This window comes from Aspergillus aculeatinus, assembly GCF_003184765.1.
Source record: "Aspergillus aculeatinus CBS 121060 unplaced genomic scaffold BO66scaffold_57, whole genome shotgun sequence".
NCBI classification, from domain to species: domain Eukaryota; kingdom Fungi; phylum Ascomycota; class Eurotiomycetes; order Eurotiales; family Aspergillaceae; genus Aspergillus; species Aspergillus aculeatinus.
The window spans coordinates 1-14,456 of NW_020291526.1; the positions used below are offsets into that span (position 1 = coordinate 1).

Below are 14,456 nucleotides of genomic sequence, written 5' to 3' on the forward strand. Positions count from 1 at the left end.
CCCTCCCCCTCCCCCTCCCCCTCCCCCTCCACCCCATAACACAACCCTTCACGGGAATGGGAGGGGAGGGGAGGGGAGGAGAAGGTGAAAGAAGGGGGCTACGGGAAGGCACGCATCCAAGTAAGCTTACTTCCGTACCTTAAAACAGACTGAAGAACTGCCTAGCTCACTAACCACTTCCAATCGGCTGAGTCAGTGCTTCTTTCTCATCACCTTGAGCTTCATCGTACGTTCGTGATACACCTCCCACTGTGCTGCTCCAAGGATTGACGGGCCTCTACCGCAATCTTGCCACATTTCCGCACTCGCTAGGAAGCCAATTGCCTCACTTGCAAGGATCCTTGTCTATCCACCCTACCCAGAAAGCAGAAACCCCTCAACTGGACGGAAATTGCTCAAGGCTGCCTACTAATGCCTTACTATCACACCTCGACCAGACTGTCGGGTCCGTTGGTGCATTCTCTTTCGCTGCTAGTCTTAGCCGGTGCTGCCTGCCCCCTCACCGGATCCAATTCTTGGGCCGCGCTTGAGCACAGAGGCAGCTGAGATATTCTCACTTCGAGGGGGGGAAATTCCGGGCTGTCAAATTTTCCTACCCTTCCTCGCTATCCGCTCTTCGAAGCTCCCTTGGTGATTAAGGCAGCCCGGGCCTCATGAGGGTACGTACAGCCATCACAGCGATTGTGGGACGGGGGAAGGGAGGGATGGGGTTACGGCGCGCCCACGGAGGCTTACTCCGTACTTGTAACCGGGTTCCAGTGGATGAGATGGGGCTGAGAGTCAGTCGTGCAGATGCCACCTCTTAAACTTGCTTGTCTAACTTAGCCTACCGACTAGTATGCTCACGTCGTCGTCCTTTTCACCTTTGCGCAAAACACCACCCGAAGTCGACATGGCCGCATGGGACAGACGGAGGACTTCCGCTGCGCGGTTCCCATTTCAGGTAACACCACCACCGAGTCCCGATGAAACCATGGACGGTCGATGAAGCCAGCCGTCTCTATAGATCAGCAATAACCCGCCAGCGATCAATGTCGTGACTTTTCGTCGAGTCCGTTACCACTCCGGTCGCGATCGTCAGGCTTCACAAGACCGACAACCCCACCACCGGCAGCAGAGGGGACAAAGAAATTAACGTAACACCACTTTGTTCCTCATCGTCGGCGATCTCCGCACGGTATCCACTCCAATGATAGCTTAGTGTTGGGTCCGTCCCTCGACCGGATCTCGGCCTGCCTAATCCGCGCCTTGTTACAGTTTAATTTGGGTTGACTTGAATGACCCTGTGGTTCCGGTCTTTTTCGAATTGGAAAATTTCGATTCCCAGTATAACCAACGTTGCTAGAAGCCACGGGCGATTGATACTACCACAAACTTCAATCGTCATCATCACTAACTTCACTACCACCAGGCTACAGTGTTACTACGCCTATCATCTTCCCATCACTGCCACTCCCCTCCGGTGGAGCCTCGTTTCAAACTTGCACTGACTAACGCCGGTAGACGTGCGTGCAAACTAGCCTGCATTTACCTCATCTGGTAGGACTAAATAGATTGCCCTTAGTCTGGGCTAGGAGACTAGTTTACTGTGCATTAGCCCTTAGTGAGAAGTGAGAACGAGATCACTGACAGACGAACAGGCCATTCAGTATGGTGATCTCCCTCGTTGGAGCCGACTAGCCTCCGCAAATGCCTAGACTGACAGGACTGCTGCACTGCCTATTATTCAACGATGCATGAGCGCAACGCAAACGAAGCTGCTGCATCCCTACACCTATCCAGTAAGGCTGGTTAGGAGCAGATCAAGCAAGCGCCAGTCAGATCCATGTGGATATTTTGGCCCCGAGATTAGAGTCTGTCTCCGATTTTACCCAACGTCTTAGCCTAGAATCGCAGGGAGAACTAAGTAGTTGACGCTTGCTACAGTCTCCGGAGAGATGATACAAACTCGGCATAGGAAAGAAAAAATCAATTCACAAAAAAAGAAAAACAACCCCAACTGCTTGGCGTGCGCAAACATTTCTGTTTTTCCTTTTTGCCTGTCTGTCGAGTGAGTGTTGGAGAACCCATGTCCCTAGCACAAGCCTATCCTAGCGAGAACAGGCAAGACCGGGGGGGGAGGGAGAAAAATAAGTCAAAAGGTTCTTTTGGTGGCCGACTCCAGTTATGGCCGAGTCAGGCAGAGCTAACCGAGGACAAAATGACCGAGCGGTTAACTCAATGGTGACCTTACCAGGCAGGCAAGTGACGGGAGTGACCCGCCTTCACTTGTTGCCAGGTTGTACCTTTAGCAAGCCAGCCAGCCCACTTGGAACCGGGGTCGGACTTGATTGATTCCTTTGTCCGTTGAATGAACGGAAATTGCTTGTGATAGATACCTAACCATTTAATTGCTTCCAACATAAGCCCTGCTGAACAAACCCCTTTATGATGGGTGCTCGAGTATGCGAAACTACCGTCAAATCTCATTATCCAGAGTATGTACAAGCACACACGAAAGAAAACTCTCTTCTATTCTCCAAGTAGAGTTTGACTTTAGTGGACTGTATGTACGGAGTACCTACCGGTCTTCTCTTCGTACTCCCTCCCGAATCTAGGAATCTAAGTCCGCCGCAATCGCCGCCATCAGCGCCGGTCGGATCTCGGACCAAACACACACATAACCAGCAGGAAAGACTTGGGAAAAGCACGCACTTTTCGGATGTCTCTCGTACCCGTCCAGACCTTCGTAGGTAGGAGGGTCTTGAGCCAGCGTAGGCACAGTAGAATCTGGTGTCTGTTACGGAGTACTGTACTTCGTGCCAGATTTCGCCGAGGGGAATTGTGGGCATCCCAGGGAAACATGCCCGGGCCAGTTCTTGCTGAACCTCACGCACTCACTCACTCACGTGCTTGCTTGCTGGCTGGCTGGCTTGCTGTGCGGACTTTTAACTAACTTGACTGTCTTACTCATGCCTGACTCATGCCTTACTCATAACTAAGTTACCTAACTTACGTAGTACTCAATAGAGTGTTTCGGGAACACCTAACTTGGCCTACTATCTCCGATCTTGTCGGCGGCCACTTATTCATCTAGTACTGTAAGTTACGTCGTAGACTAAGGACTGTACTGTATGTACATTGCAGACAAAGGATTTCGAACATCGCATGGCGCGTTGGATTGCTGACCCGAAGAGTCGGAAAAGTTGTTTTCTCTGTGAGTACCGTTCCGATCTCGATTCCGGCGTTTGTCACTGTATACCTAACAAACCCCGAGGTTTTCGGGGTAGGGCCTCGGAGCTGGAGTTTGGGGGGCAGTGTTAGTTAACTATCCGACGGATGAGTGTAATGTGGTATTTATTGTTGGTTACTGTACTTTGGATACGGATACGGATACGTACTCTGTGGTGGGTTGTGTATGGTAATTATGGGGGTATTGCATGTGCTGGGTTGTAATCGTTGTGCATTAATATCGTGATAGCTGGTTGGTTTGATCTGGGGCGTGGAGGGATGGTACCTAGGTAGTGATTTAGTGAGAGAAGGGGAAGGGGAGGGAAGGGAGATAGTTGAAGATATTTGTTGCTTAATTTCTTTTTCTTTGGCGGGTGGTGTTGTGGTGATGGGAACTATGCCTGCCTACCTTAGTATATTTCTAGCGGATATACCTTACGCTACTTAAAAAAGGCTACCCGGTAGAATACAAATGCAGCGGGTGACTCTCGTCTTCGCATATTCCTAAGTCTGGATATGACATATGAGCTAGCTGCATTGACGGCGCTTGCTTTCATAGAACTCGGTAATAGTCATGGGCCCGAAGCCACCTTAATGTACAACATGAAGAAAGAAATTGTCCTTGAGACATCGTAGAAAGCTTGAAATGCCGTGTGTACTGCAGAAGATCCACAATATAGATCATGGCAGACCCGTGGACACACAACAATCAGACTTCTAGTCCACATGGTAGCCAGTCGCAGTCTCGCATCTGTATATTCTTAGCCCAAAGCCCAAACCTTTTGTGCCAAGGTATGCAGATAGGTTTCACTTACGGATCAGCCGCGTACTGAACATTGCACTGTTCGAATTCAATCTCGCGGACAAAGGCGGCACGGAAGCGGACGGCGTCGTCGACACTGCAGAAGCGGAACACGATGCTGCGGGCCTGGAGTCGGTTTGATCAGTTGAGGGAACTGCAGGCTCAAGGGAAGACAACTTACTTCCCCGGGGACGTAGGTGTCAATCATCTTCTCCAGCTTGCCATTCTTGGAGGTCGCCAGCTTGACCAACTGCTCCATGTTGACATCCATCTGGGCTCCAACAGCACGGACAACACGGGTGGCCCCGACGGAGAGACTGAAACTGAGACTGGAGCTGACAACGTCAACCTCCTGGCCCATCTCCACAAACACGGTGAGCTTCTTCTCCCGATCCAGATCGATGCCGTTGGGGTATTTGTCATAAAACGCCTTGCAGGCATCGGCTTCACAGAACAAGATGTGGGCAGTGCCAGAGGAAGTCACGTTGATGCTGTCGATGGCACCCCCGTGCACAAGCGAAAAGACCTTGGCAGGGCTACACCAGGCAGTGGGAAGACCCTTGATGATAACACGACGGATGCGAGCAGCTGAAAGATAAACAGGGTGTTAGTCTTCATTTGAGGACAAGGAAGTGGGCAAAGGGGCAGCAGTACCGGGCTTGTCACGAGGAGCGGGAGGGCCCCACGACTTGAAGGTAGTGAGGTTCTCGCGATCTTCCTCCTCCGAGGGGGTATGGGTAACAGACAAGCTGGCGGTGGCAGCAGCGGCAGCAGTAACACGCTGCTTCTGCTGCTGCTCCTGCTTCACAGTGTTGTCAGCTCCGTCCCAATCTGTGACCGACTTCTGAGCCTCGGGTCCTGCTTCAAAATCTCCAGCATCGGACTTGGGGGGGGCGAATCCGTCGAAAGCATCATCACCGGGGATGCCAACTGGATGCACAGGTGAGAATCAGTCTGTGTGGCTCTCAGGTTGAAGTGTAGGTGACCTACCGAAGTCGTCATCGCCAGCAGTCGCATTGTAGTCCAAAGCGTTGGCGGAATTATCCTCACCACCTTGCTTGTCATTAGACACATCCGCAACCTGAGCGGACGAGTTGAAGTAGTCTCTCTCCGGCTTCCAGGCGCGCGCAGCAGCCATGAAGCCGGCGGTATCGTCCACGTCAGCGACGGGATACATGTTCGTTGTTTTGTTGTCTTTCTCTTCGGTGTAGTCTTGTTGGGTAAACAAGCTAGGGGGTGTGTTCTGGGGTCTGATGGAAGGGGAACGAGAGGAGGGAGATGTAGAGGGTGAAGCCAGAGCAAGAGAAGACGCCCTGAGTGTGTTGACCGAGTCAACGAGGGAGGTCTTCTGGTTGCCGGGTGAGATTTGAGAAGCCTGCGGATGTTTCCACTACTTGTTAGTATTTCAAAGAAATGGTCAGACTGTAACTGGAGCAGGCGGGAAGCAGAGCGCGAACTTTGAAACAAGCGAGACTGGAGGAAGTCGAGAAGGAAGAGTTGGACGGACCGGATGGAGACGAGAGCCCTTCACTGTCGGCCACTTCGCAGCTTTAGGGGCATGCTGGCTTTCGTCAAGGCTGGCCAAGGACGCCCGATCCATAAGAGAATCGAGCACCCCGTAGATAACTCCTGTGACACGGTTGGCGAACTCCATGTCCATAGAGGAGTGATGGTTTACAAGGTCCAAGGCGGAGGAAGAAGAAGAAGCTGGTGACATTTTGGAACGAGAAGAGAAGGCATGAATGATCACCATAACATCCAACGGCTCGGTGTATCTATAAAAGCGAAGCTGAAATGAGTAATCTCCCCAAGTGAAAGCTACGGATTGAACTACGGGAGATTCTTGGGGTAATTCACCGGCGTTCTTCAAAGCGTTTGTAGTTGAGACTTTGCTGCGCGCGTTACATATATCTCTTGGGCTAACGGAGAGGCGGGGAGACGAGGCTCTCATATCAGGACCCTCAGTGCAAACAAACGCATTTACCAAAATGACTAGCACAGCAAGAATAGTATTCATGTACTGATACGTGCCAACTTTCAGCAAAGACAACCGCCAACCTCAAGATGGCATCGGGATGGTTTCCCACCCCTTTTGTCCCTCTTCGCGATGCTCAACAATGACCTGCAGCCCCGGGCGTCCACAGAAGCCGTCCTTCCCTGCAACCCTATCAACTGTCTGGAACGAGCCACTGCCATCTTCTTTTTCGTCTGGAACCCAGACTGTCTGTTGTACATTTTGTCCCGGAATCTCATCTCGGCGAGGATTGAACCATGGTAGTCCAGCAAGGCGACTGATCAGATTTTGAATCAAGGAATATAGTCTCTCAAATCGTCGAGTCGTCCCAAGCCAAGACAGAGTATGGGGATCATATGCGACACGGACATATGGATTTATATAAATGCCGCTATCTCCCCCGTTCGCCAGAGGTTCCTGAATGTCAGCGTGGATGAGGCAGCACTCAGACGCTTCCCAGAACGATTCATGTGAAGCACGAAACTGAACTGGTGTTTCAACGCCCTTGTAGCTTTGGCTTTCCGGAGATTGCTGGAAGAACCGAGCGTCAAAAGCCACCATGCCTGACCAGCAACTGCGGACCCGCACGGCATCTTTTCCTGATAGCACATCCTGTCGACTTTGACCTTCGCCCGCAGTTGAGAACCAAGGGAAGATAGGAAGCCCCATGCTGTAACCCTGCAAGTCCCGCGTCGCGTAAGTGTCATAGAACTTGAAAGGATTGATGAAATCGATAGCACAGGCTGCGCGATAGTGAGAAACGCCATCATCCGCTACATTTGTAGAGAACAAGAGGTGAAGTGCGTCGACCGGGTTGAAGGCAACATCATTCAAGTACAAGAGCCTGTCGTATTGCACATCATGCTGATCGCTCAAAGGCCGTAGGGCTCGGTTTCGAATTTCAGCCAAGTATTCGATCCGTTTCGTTCGCCTTGACCCATCGGGCGCCACGATTTTTGCAAGAGAGTCTAAATCGAGATGCTCTTCGAATACGATGGATTTCTTGCATGTGACCTGTGTCTCCAGGCCGCGAAGTGCCCGCTCCCCGTCCGCGCCGCTGTCATTCTCATAGATACTCAAGAAGACATTGTTTGGCCCAAGCAGGTCAATTAGCCGTAGCACACTATTTCCCCAGTGTCCCTGCGCCAGGTCGCCATCGCGGTCGTACAAGCTCGCAGCGATGAAGACTTTCTCGTTGCGGGGATTTCCACGGCCGGGTTCAGTCGATTGCGACACTGCATCCCGAAGAGACGAATAATGTGGCGGCAGCCGAGTATACGAAGGTCGGAAGATTGACGTTAGGACGATAAGCGCAAGAATGATACCTGCGGCGGCATGGAGGCGAAGGCACCAGCGGCGAAACAGCAGGCGGCGGTAGCAACCACGGCGTGTTGAGGCCGATAGGAACGGTCGCGAAGGCTTCAGGCTACGATAGCCAGAATAGGTCGAAGAGAACAGTCTCGATAGGAAAGGAACCTTTCTCAGCATCCGTCTGGGTCGCGGAGGCACCTGCGATTCGAAATCGGCGTCATCGAGATTGAAGCTCTCCTGAGAGTCCACTGAAGAGCGAGTTTCTAGCTCATACTCATCTGGGTGAAGGAGACGGGCAGACATAACGAAGGAGAAACATCACAGAGAGTTGGATAATATCAATCAGCCCATGCCTGAAATTCGTCGTGCCAAATCAGCATCGATCGAATTGACGCTGGTTGCCATTTTGGAGATTCTCTGACCGATCGACAACGCAACGCCGCCTTCTAGGAGAAGGTCTCGCTTATGTCATCTCCCCTGTGAAACGAGCACTCATAGTTATGCAATCGGTTTCGATCGGTTACAAGGAGGAGCTACTGTACTTATACTATCTTCCCACTCACGGACTTTGCAGCGCCTGCAGTTCGTAGGTGCTGTACTACGAAGGCCACCTACCTAGTAGTATGCTTATCGATCTGCCTCTTTGAGTATGATCCAGAGCTGTCTACTTTGGCTAGTGCAGCAGCAGCAACATTCGTGTCTGCCGTGCTTCCTACCTCGCCGACCCCTCCGATAACCCCACCGGAGATGGAGTCATCGCTGTCATAGGTTACCGCAGAGGGCAATGATCCCTTGGGATGCTTCTCCAGCTTTGACCCAGCGCCTTCTGGACGGTGGAGCTGCTCCCCCTCCAAGTGACGTAGGGTCTGGGCCATGGTCCTCCGGCCTCTTATTCATATTGAGGTTCCCGGTCTTCCTAACCGTGCTACTCATATCTTCATTTGTGTTTCCTCATATCAACTATCGCATTACACTTCATCTTTTCCCCCCGCCTCCGCACTTCAAAACTTCCGCTTCGATCTAATCCATCTCCTTCAACGCTACCCACATCGGATCTCACACTGCGCGCGATCATGACGGATTTCAAATTCGCAAACTCTTCCGAAAAGGTTCCTGGTGACGGGAACCTCCCCGCCGAGTTCTCCATCAAAGCGAGCCCTTCAACCGACATTTGGGCCAAACCTCCTTCCACAAAGTCTTTCAACGCGCCCATCCTGTACAGAAGCGTGCCAGTGCAATCCTTCAAGAGGGCCAGGGTCGCATTCAATGCCCTCTGGAAACACAAGTATGACCAGGGAGGCGTGATCCTGGTCCTCAATGGTGCCGATGGAACTCGAAAATGGGTCAAGTCCGGCATTGAGCTTGCCAACGGCAGGCCACACCTGAGCACTGTCGCCAAGGACCGTTGGGCGGACTGGAGTCTGCAGCCTGTGCCGTCAGGTGGTGGAGCGGCCACCCTGGAGATTGTCCGAGAGTCGGATAACAGCTTATGGATCTATCTGGTTGAGGGCGTTCAGAAGTCTCCCCTTCGAGAGGTGACCTGGTTCTTCGAAGACACAAACGTGCAAGACCTTTGGATCGGGCTTTATGCAGCGAAACCTTCGGACGAAAAGGAGGATCTGGTAGTCAACTTCGGCCACTTGATTATCGATTCGGCTGAGTGAGGGGTTTCATGAGATCTGTGGCTGAATGTAATCTTGACGTTGTCCATAGACATCTTGTTCAATATATCTCCAGAAGCACGAATCTTCAACATTCTTCATATTGTCAGGAAGGGTACTTACTACACATGGATGTGCCTGTGAAGAGGAATGGTAGGTCTGTCGCCAACCAGCGTCGGTGAATGCAGCATGCGTTGTGGTTGTGTAGTCAGCAGGTACAGGATACTCTCGCTGTAGTTATGCATTTTTGATGGCCCTACCATGACCTTGAAATTTGCAGTGCCTAGCTGATTGGTCGTCTGATATGCAAAATTTGTGAGGTATGCAACTCATTTCCGAGGCATTTCCCCAAGCCCATTCGATGCAAGACATGGCAATAGATCGACGACGGATTCAAAAAGACCTGTTTGAACAGGCTTGTTCCGACCTGACTATATTTGCATCGATGAAAATGGAGTCCGGCAATGCTAACTGTTGTTCAAGAGTAATGAGTTCGAAAACATACAAACCACGTGAACAAAAACCAAGATACACATCAGTTGGAGCTCAGCGTAACAAATGAATTGTGAGCATGATAGTGGGCAATACACGAATCAACGGCAAGTAGTCGTGACAGGAGCGCCATCTGTTCTCAGTAAAGCAAGCCAAATGCCCTTCTCTAAATGCCCTCTCTGTTCGTGGTTTAAGAGCCGAGATCTGGCCATGCTTTTTTCGAAATCGCCGAGCAACCCTCAGAGTCACGCTAGAAATCACCGACAGGTCGTACAGAGGAAACACTATTCCCCGAGACAGGACCTTGTCAAACTTGAGACTTTTTTCTTTTCTTTTATTCTGGCTTGCAAGCATTGATGGACTAACGAGTAGGGTTCATTTAAGGCTCGTCACAGGTCGAAGTGCACCTACCACCTTCGCGATCTGAGGGTATCTCTTCATTGTTCTCACAGCGGCTTGGGCGGGAGGGAGTTATTGGGGAATACTATAATAACTCGCAGGTGACCCGTGAGCGCGCTATTTCATCTGATCCTCGTACCTCACTCGCCCTGCTCAGTCTGTTGGTGGTGTGGTGGGAGAACAGCCTCCGATGACAGGTCGGGTTGGATGACGCGGTTGCTCCCGAGTCATCCATGATCCATTCTTCCCCGGGCGAGCTTTGTATCTCTTAAGCCCAATCAGGAAATGGGTCCGGGCTTCATTCAACAGTGATGTACCGGTAAGGTCGGGTTGGGGGGGGGGAAGAGGACGTGGAATTTCATGCTAAGCACTTTTCAAAGGGTCGAAGCCGCATGAGGAGCCCGGTGAGATGACAATACCTCTCCTTGGATTGGGCAACGCGGTCGAGTCATGCAGAGAGAGGTGCAAAGCATTCCAATCAACATCGCTTCACAGAGGTCTTTGGATCGATAAATCCAGTTTCAAACAGGTTTGTCGTGTCTGCACGCATGCAAGGGGGCGGAAGTGGATGAAGCGGCGATGCGCAACTTCATTCTTGCTTCCAAGTTGTCCAAGCAGAATGCCAGCCAGCCAGGCGGTCAGACCGGGGAAAAGAGGGATGACTTCCTACCTACTACTGGAGGAACAGTACTGTGCCATCTGGTAAGTATAGAAATCCATCATGAATCTTGACTACAATGTATAAGAGCCGGTTGCTACCAATCAAACCATATACAAATAGCAAAAAAAAAAAAGAAAAGAAAAGAAAAGAAAAAGACGAGTAGCGGAGAACCACTTTTCCCTTTAGTCTACTAGTCTCCACGGACCACTGATCACATCAGCCTGACCATCTATCCTTCACCACCACCACCACCACCACCACCATCATCTGATCCCGGCTTTTCCCTCCCCTCCCCTCTCTCACTGCCGCTCGGTCCGACCGCCGGACCAGGTGATCTTATCATATCTGATGTTCTCTTACACTGCGTAATATTCGACATCCCGGTCACTTGCCACACTATCTTCCTTCCCATCCCCACCCACCTTCCGCAACCACCACGCCTCTTTGGGGTGAACTCCTGCAGTCGAAGCCTTCTCTGCAGAAAGGCCAGGGGTACCTACCGGCTCTTGTCGACACTCGATATCTTCCCCTCACCCCCCACCTCCATCTCTATTATCTATTCTCTACCTTGGTCGTCCGCCGCGTGTAACCAAGTATCTGTCAATGGACTGCCTGGGGCGCAAGGCACAAACTTTTGTCACCACTTAAACTTGCCCGACAGGCAACATCCGCCCGCATTCGACCTAACGATTGGTGCTGGATAGAAGCAAATTTCGAATCTTTTTTTTTCTCCCCCTCTCTCATCCAAGTATCTATTCGCTGCAGCAACTCTACGGGTGCCACACTTCCCTTCTGGGCCACGGGCGTTCAGCCCATAGGCTAAGTCCTAACTTCCCACACCGACTTGCATAAGTGCGGCCTGTCGATCGTGGTCAGTGGTGTGAATCATCGTGAGGGTCTGATCCGTGACTGGAAGCCTTGGAGCTCAGCCCCTTGTGCTTCCTCCTGCACTATAGATCTGGCGATCCACGCGTTGCGCTGTGTATTGACTTGACTGTCTGCATCTGGTTACCTAACGCAGGACTGGTACCCAAACCCATCTGACCTTGATTCAGTGTCCACCAGTCTATTAGCTCTGCCGTTCTGACCTGTACCCCTCATCGGGGTTTATTCCTAGTCTCTGCGCTACTTGATTCCTCCTTTTCGTTGGTCGCCTGTTGATTGCTTTTTCTCTTGTCGGTGGATCTGGCTGGTTCAGGTCGCAGAGACTCCTTTCCGTCCGCGCAGCCTCGCAAGCGTCAGCTTGTCGCCTTTTCTCTTCCATGTCGATGCTTCGGCTTTAACACTATTCAACCTCCAATCTACATGCTACTTTCGCCTTCACAACTACTCACGACTATAAACCAAGTCTCCCACGGTCGGTTGCAGTAAATGGACCTTGCCCTTAGTGCGACTCTGCCACTCGATCATACATCATCCAACCCGACACACCCGCAATGCCCTTACTTGACTACCGCTCGAAAGTTTCATATGGCACAATCAGTCAAATGGATCAATACAACGACGAGGAAGGAGAACATCTTCTCCAAGCAGGATATGAGGCAGGCGAACATGACAGCGATGTAGAGTCCTCCGGGGATTCTATACAGGAGGGTGTCAGGAAGATTGAAGCAATCAACCTGACCTGGACCACCCGGTCTTTGATCATAGCATATATCAGGTTTGTGCCTCTGGTGTTTGTGGAAGGGGACTGAGAACTTGAAGGCGCATATGTACTAACCATTCTGAAGCATATTCCTCATGGCATTTTGTACGTCCCTTGAGGGTCAAACCGTAATGTCCCTTTCGGCATATGCTACAAGCGCTTTCAGCAAACATTCGTTGATCTCAACTGTTCTTGTTGTTCAGAATGTCGTTAATGGTCGGTACACTGTCTGAGGCCGGATACTCCTAGTTTTGGCTAACCGTCCATCGCAGCTGTCATTAAGCCACCCATGGCAAAAGTCGCTGATGTTTTCGGCCGTTTCGAGGCCTTCTGCGTCAGTATATTAATATACGTTCTCGGATACGTCCAGATGGCTGCGTCGACCAATGTTCAGACATACGCCTCAGCCCAAATCTTTTACTCCGCCGGTTCAACTGGCTTGCAAATATTGCAACAGGTCTTCATCGCCGACAGTAGTAGCCTCCTCAACCGTGCACTTCTTGCACTCCTACCAGAGCTACCCTTTTTAGTGACTGTCTGGATCGGGCCGACGATTGCAAACGCGGTGCTTGAGCATACCTCATGGCGCTGGGGCTACGGCATGTGGTCAATCATTCTGCCTGCCTCGTTTCTTCCTTTGGCACTCTCACTCTTGTTGAACCAGCGCAAGGCCAAGAGGCTGAACCTCATTAAGCCCAGAAGCGCTCACCGTCGTGGATTCATTGCCGCTGTTCGCCACACTTGGTATGATCTTGACATGTTCGGCTTGATTCTGCTGTCCGCGGCAGTGACCTTGATTTTGGTTCCCTTGACACTGGCGGCCAATTCCAAGAACGGGTGGAAGAATAACAGCATCATCGCCATGATCATAGTTGGCATAGTCTGCCTTTGCGCTTTACCTGCTTGGGAAAGCTCGAAGAAGTTGGCTCCCAAGCCCTTGCTTTCCTTGCACCTCCTCAAACAGCGTACTGCTCTGGCAGGTTGTACTCTGGCTTTCTTCTACTTCAGTATGTCAATCTTCGCGAATTACCCCGAGGCTAATGCCTGATCAAACTAACATTTTTGAAGTGGCATTCTATTTTTCTGTTCAGCCGTACCTCTACTCTTATCTCCAGGTTGTCCAGGACTACGATGTAGCGACAGCGGGTCGTGTGACCCAAACGTTCGCTTTCACATCCACTATTGCCGCCTTTGGAGTTTCGATCCTGATCAAATATACACGGCGTTACCGCGTCTACGTCACGATTGGCTGCGTGATATACATTTCTGGGATATTCCTAATGTTGACCTACCGGAGAGAGGGGAGCTCACCAGCTTTGATTTTGGGGACCCAGGTGATAGTCGGTGCGGGCGGTGGGCTCCTCAATGTACCTGTCCAATTGGGAGTTCAGGCCTCCGCCAGCCACCAGGACGTTGCAGCCGCCACGGCAATGTTCCTTACCTCCATGGAAATGGGCGGTGCCGTAGGAGCCGCCATTTCGGGCGCCATCTGGACACATCACATTCCACGCAAACTACAACAGTACCTTCCCGACGAGGCCAAGGCGGATGTTGGTGAGATATTTGGAAAGTTGACCAAAGCACTTTCTTACCCTGTGGGCTCGCCCGCGCGAGTGGCCATTAATCGAGCCTATCAGGAAACCATGAACAAACTCTTGGTTCTGGCACTGATTGCGACCATCCCATTGATCCCCCTGAGCCTTCTCATGTCCAATTATCAGCTCGACAAGGTATGTCACTATGAAACCCTGTGGCGCTTATATGACTAACGGGCGCAGATGGGCGAAACCCCAACTCATGAGCCCATTCCTGCAGAAGCAGAAGCGGATGGGCCTGAATCTGAGGCACACTCGAAACGATCTGAGCGTTAAGAGGTGTCTTTGATGGTTGTTGTGCATGTATAGACACATGCATACGAAACTGCTCCCGCGGGGAACAGCGAAAAATGCTTGTCGCCTAGCATCTTCCCTGTCGATTTCCGCGCCAACGCGCGGTAACCCTAGTGTACTAGGGATCAACAGGCGGCCACCTCCCGGCCGTTACATCGGACCACCCTGATCGATCGACTGGTCATGGTATGGGGCCGCCACGACCGTTACCCTGGCTTGAATTGGCTTGCAGGGGTAAATTGTATATGAAGTTATGACACCTGAGCTGCAATGGTGAGAAATGAATGGTCACCGGCAGAACGACAATGCGATTGCTTTCGATTGAAATTTGTATAGATGACATGATTAGATTAGATGACCTTTTGTGAATAT

At 51.3% G+C, this 14,456-nt stretch overlaps 4 protein-coding genes across 4 annotated transcripts; 3 read left to right on the top strand and 1 right to left on the bottom strand.

The window, feature by feature from the left end:
• Positions 1–2,461: 2,461 nt before the first annotated feature.
• Positions 2,462–2,966, top strand: BO66DRAFT_395056 (uncharacterized protein). Its single transcript, XM_025648136.1, has one exon. The coding sequence runs from the start codon at positions 2,548–2,550 to the stop codon at positions 2,734–2,736; it is 189 nt and encodes a 62-aa protein (XP_025499628.1). The 5' UTR covers positions 2,462–2,547; the 3' UTR covers positions 2,737–2,966.
• A 734-nt stretch (positions 2,967–3,700) lies between these two features.
• Positions 3,701–7,829, bottom strand: BO66DRAFT_423206 (uncharacterized protein). Its single transcript, XM_025650097.1, has 7 exons — positions 6,135–7,829; positions 5,544–5,660; positions 5,003–5,387; positions 4,667–4,942; positions 4,194–4,600; positions 4,026–4,138; positions 3,701–3,961 (listed from the first exon to the last, which is right to left on the bottom strand). The coding sequence occupies exons 1-7, from the start codon at positions 7,638–7,640 to the stop codon at positions 3,928–3,930; spliced, it is 2,838 nt and encodes a 945-aa protein (XP_025499629.1). The 5' UTR covers positions 7,641–7,829; the 3' UTR covers positions 3,701–3,927.
• A 482-nt stretch (positions 7,830–8,311) lies between these two features.
• Positions 8,312–9,374, top strand: BO66DRAFT_194021 (uncharacterized protein). The gene is made up of 3 exons (XM_025642475.1): positions 8,312–9,046; positions 9,122–9,170; positions 9,299–9,374. Exon 1 carries the CDS (start codon positions 8,411–8,413, stop codon positions 8,999–9,001), a length of 591 nt encoding a protein of 196 aa, XP_025499630.1. The 5' UTR covers positions 8,312–8,410; the 3' UTR covers positions 9,002–9,046; positions 9,122–9,170; positions 9,299–9,374.
• A 2,612-nt stretch (positions 9,375–11,986) lies between these two features.
• On the top strand, positions 11,987–14,066 carry mirC (siderochrome-iron transporter MirC; the record flags this gene model as incomplete). The annotated part of the gene is made up of 5 exons (XM_025644155.1): positions 11,987–12,210; positions 12,281–12,411; positions 12,468–13,202; positions 13,264–13,925; positions 13,974–14,066. The coding sequence occupies 5 exons, from the start codon at positions 11,987–11,989 to the stop codon at positions 14,064–14,066; spliced, it is 1,845 nt and encodes a 614-aa protein (XP_025499631.1).
• Positions 14,067–14,456: the final 390 nt, after the last annotated feature.